This window comes from Pleurodeles waltl, chromosome 4_1 (genome assembly GCF_031143425.1).
Source record: "Pleurodeles waltl isolate 20211129_DDA chromosome 4_1, aPleWal1.hap1.20221129, whole genome shotgun sequence".
Lineage (NCBI taxonomy): Eukaryota > Metazoa > Chordata > Amphibia > Caudata > Salamandridae > Pleurodeles > Pleurodeles waltl.
Window position 1 is genome coordinate 99,975,020 of NC_090442.1, and position 3,324 is coordinate 99,978,343.

The 3,324-nt window shown below is 39.9% G+C and overlaps 1 protein-coding gene across 1 annotated transcript; it reads left to right on the forward strand.

The window, feature by feature from the left end:
* Nucleotides 1-1,517: 1,517 nt before the first annotated feature.
* LOC138287052 (olfactory receptor 8G1-like) lies at nucleotides 1,518-2,462 on the forward strand. Its single transcript, XM_069227412.1, has one exon. The coding sequence runs from the start codon at nucleotides 1,518-1,520 to the stop codon at nucleotides 2,460-2,462; it is 945 nt and encodes a 314-aa protein (XP_069083513.1).
* Nucleotides 2,463-3,324: the final 862 nt, after the last annotated feature.

Genomic DNA, 3,324 nt, shown 5'->3' on the forward strand with positions numbered 1-3,324 from the left:
TGTGCCACTTTCTAGTAAATGACGTCCCCGGTCTTTACAGAACTCCCTTGTCCTCAGAGCTTCTCAAACTTACTTAAACACTATTTAATTGTGTTAATCCTGTGTTAGAAGGTGTAAGATATTGTTGGAGGACATACAAGTGGGATGGGATAAATTATAATCTGGTGCACGATAGGAGTCTTATAAAGTGTGGTGTGATATGTTATGATTAAAGAAATAAATGCACTACATGTCAGTGCTACATAAGTATTGTTACAGCAAAGAAGCGTAGGAATGTGCATGCAGATAGAATTGCCTTGTTGCAGACACATGATCATTCTCAAGGGGGTTGTGATTGAATGGCCTCGTAGAATGAACTAATTAATCAACCAATACAGGATATTTCTCAAAGGTGTGAAAGGGATTGATGACTTGTTGACACTTGTCCAGTCTTTCCTCTAATCTGATTATATGCGTTGAGGGTCTACGCATTAAGTGGACATGAAAGTTCCAATCATCTATTCTGCCATTTGTGCTTGTATGCCTGCCTTTATCATCTGTATTCCTGCTTTCTATCCATATTTCTGTTTTGTGGTGTTGCCTGTGTACCTGTGAGTCTGTTGTCTGATTATGTCATCCTCAGTACGTTAATTTTGAATGTGGGCACATGGTTCTTCCTGCCTTGCTCAAATATGTTTCCCATAGTTACCCAATCCTAACCTTCTAACAGGCCTCATTGTGTAACTTCCTTTATTTTATACCTCTTATCCTCTCAACCTCTCTCATTCTCTACAGGCTATTTTCCACTCCAGAACAGGCATCCCAAACGGATTCCTGAGATTGACTATTACTCCATTTCTGGAATGGAATTATTTACAAGACTCCTTCCCCATTCCTTATCTTTTGTTCCCCACATTCTGCTTACCTCAGGTAGCACTGTTCATGGCCTTATAGTAGTATAACACACTATCATGTTACTCAATAAAATGCAACACACAGCTCTTGGTCTGTGCTTATGACTGAGTGCTTTACAGGTGGTGAAGGTGTATGGGCTCCTTTAGGTGTGTTTATGTGTACCATGCTAGTCCATCAATAGCTGCATGATGTATCATCCTTATCACAAAGTGTTTGATTGGTGTGGCTTTTCGATTCTGAAATGTACTGAATAAGATGGATAGAGAAGCCATGGGTAAAGAAAGATAGATCAGTGGGTTAGTACACGCCCCCCATCCCTGCTCAGGCCACTGTTCATTGTTCTTCGCATCACTTATGGACAGAGAAGCAAAGCTCAACATTGCTTTTTCTGAACTTCTAACAAAACGGAATTTGTAGATGCATGTGCAGCCTGCATTGTTTCACATTAGATGTTTGCTTGCATGTCACACAATATTACATGGTGTGCACACAACAGATGCATTGAAGTATTGTGTGTTTTGCTAAATAAATATAGTCAATTACCCAAATACATAAACACACACAGAGGATCTCCATCATGTAAAAATTTATTTTTTTCCTGACAGGTCCCTTCCTCTGTAGACATGAAGGATGGTAACTGGACCTTGGTGACAGAATTCATCCTCTTTGGACTCAGTGAAGACCCAGAGCTGCAGCTTCCATTGTTTGTGTTATTCTTTCTGATCTACATTATCACAGTGCTGTGCAATCTCAGTGTAATTATATTGATCTGGATATCTCTCAACCTTCACACACCCATGTACATCCTGCTCAGTAACTTGTCATTTGTGGACATCTGTTGCTCATCCGCTATCACACCAAAAATGTTGGGCACATTTTTGTTGAAGAAAACTATTTCACTTCCGGGTTGTGTGGCACAGTTTTTTGTCTTTGCATACATGGTAGGCGCAGAGATTTTTCTCCTGACTGCACTTTCATATGATCGATATGTGGCTATATGCAATCCATTGCGTTACACTACTATTATGACCAAGCAAGCTTGCACATTCATTGTCGTTTTCATTAGTTTGATATCATTGCTGGACCCCCTTATTCACACCATTTGTATCCTAAGATTGTCTTTTTGTAGTTCTAATGAGATCATGCATTTCCACTGTGATGTGATTCCACTGTTAAAACTGTCCTGCTCTGAAACATCTCTTAATGAGCTCCTAGTAACTTATGAGGGTAGCTTCCTTACAATAGCATCAGTTGTCCCTATTATTATCTCATACATTTGCATTATTTCGACCATCATGAGGATCAAGTCCTCCAATGGCAGATGGAGGACATTCTCTACCTGCTCATCTCATGCTGCTTCTGTGACCCTTTATTTTGGAACTATCGCAGTTATGTACATCAGTCCCAACACAATAAATTCTCTGGAGCAGGGCCGTGTTGCTGCGGTGTTCTATACAGTTGTAATTCCCATGGCGAACCCCATGATCTACAGTCTGAGAAACAAAGATGTTAAAGATTCCTTAAGAAAAGCAATGCAAAAAATCCCTTTGCGAGGAAAAACTCTCTAATGGAGCAATATGTGCTGACAAATATTAACACAGACACATGCACACCTACCCAGTAACTTTGCAATATCCATCTTCAATAGCAGAAAAAACATCTTGCAAGCAAATGATAAGGTACTTGGTTGACAGCATTTTTCTGTTACACCAGTCAGCCTTAGGGTAGTCTTCCCCCAGACCTTTGCCTACTCCCCTCCTATTTTTGCTGAACTTACTTTGTTTGGCGTTAGGACTCTCTGCACTTTATCACTTCTAACCAATGCTAAAGTGCCTGTGCTCACTCCCAAAAACATTGTAAATGTGGCTTACACCTGAATGGCATATTTAATTTACTTGTAAGTCCCTAGTAAAGTAGTATACCACATACTCAGGGCCTGTCCATTAAATGCTATTAGTGGGCCTGCAGCACCTATTGTGCCACCCACTTAAGCAGCTCTTTAAAACATGTCTCAGGCCTGTCATTGGAGCGTGCTTACATATTTAAACTGCCCATTTGACATGGGAGAAAAACCTTTTTGAGAAGCCTAACGTTCCCTTCTTAATACATATAAGTTACCCCAAAGGTAGGTGTTAGAAATGGGGTCTTTGGTTGGCAGTCAGGTTATCCCCTGTCCAAGCAATTACCCTCACTCTAGTCAGTGTAAGTCATACACAATCCAAATTATCCTGCGCACATCCTCTGGTAGCTTGGCACTGAGCAGTCAGGCTTAACTTAGAAAGCAATGTGTAAAGTATTTGTGCAATAACACATTATAACACCACAAAAATACAGTGTTTACAAAAATATAAAATATTTATATGGTAAAATGCAGGTCAAAACGATCAAGATTTGATAAGTACACATTGTAATATCACTTTAGAAAATGAT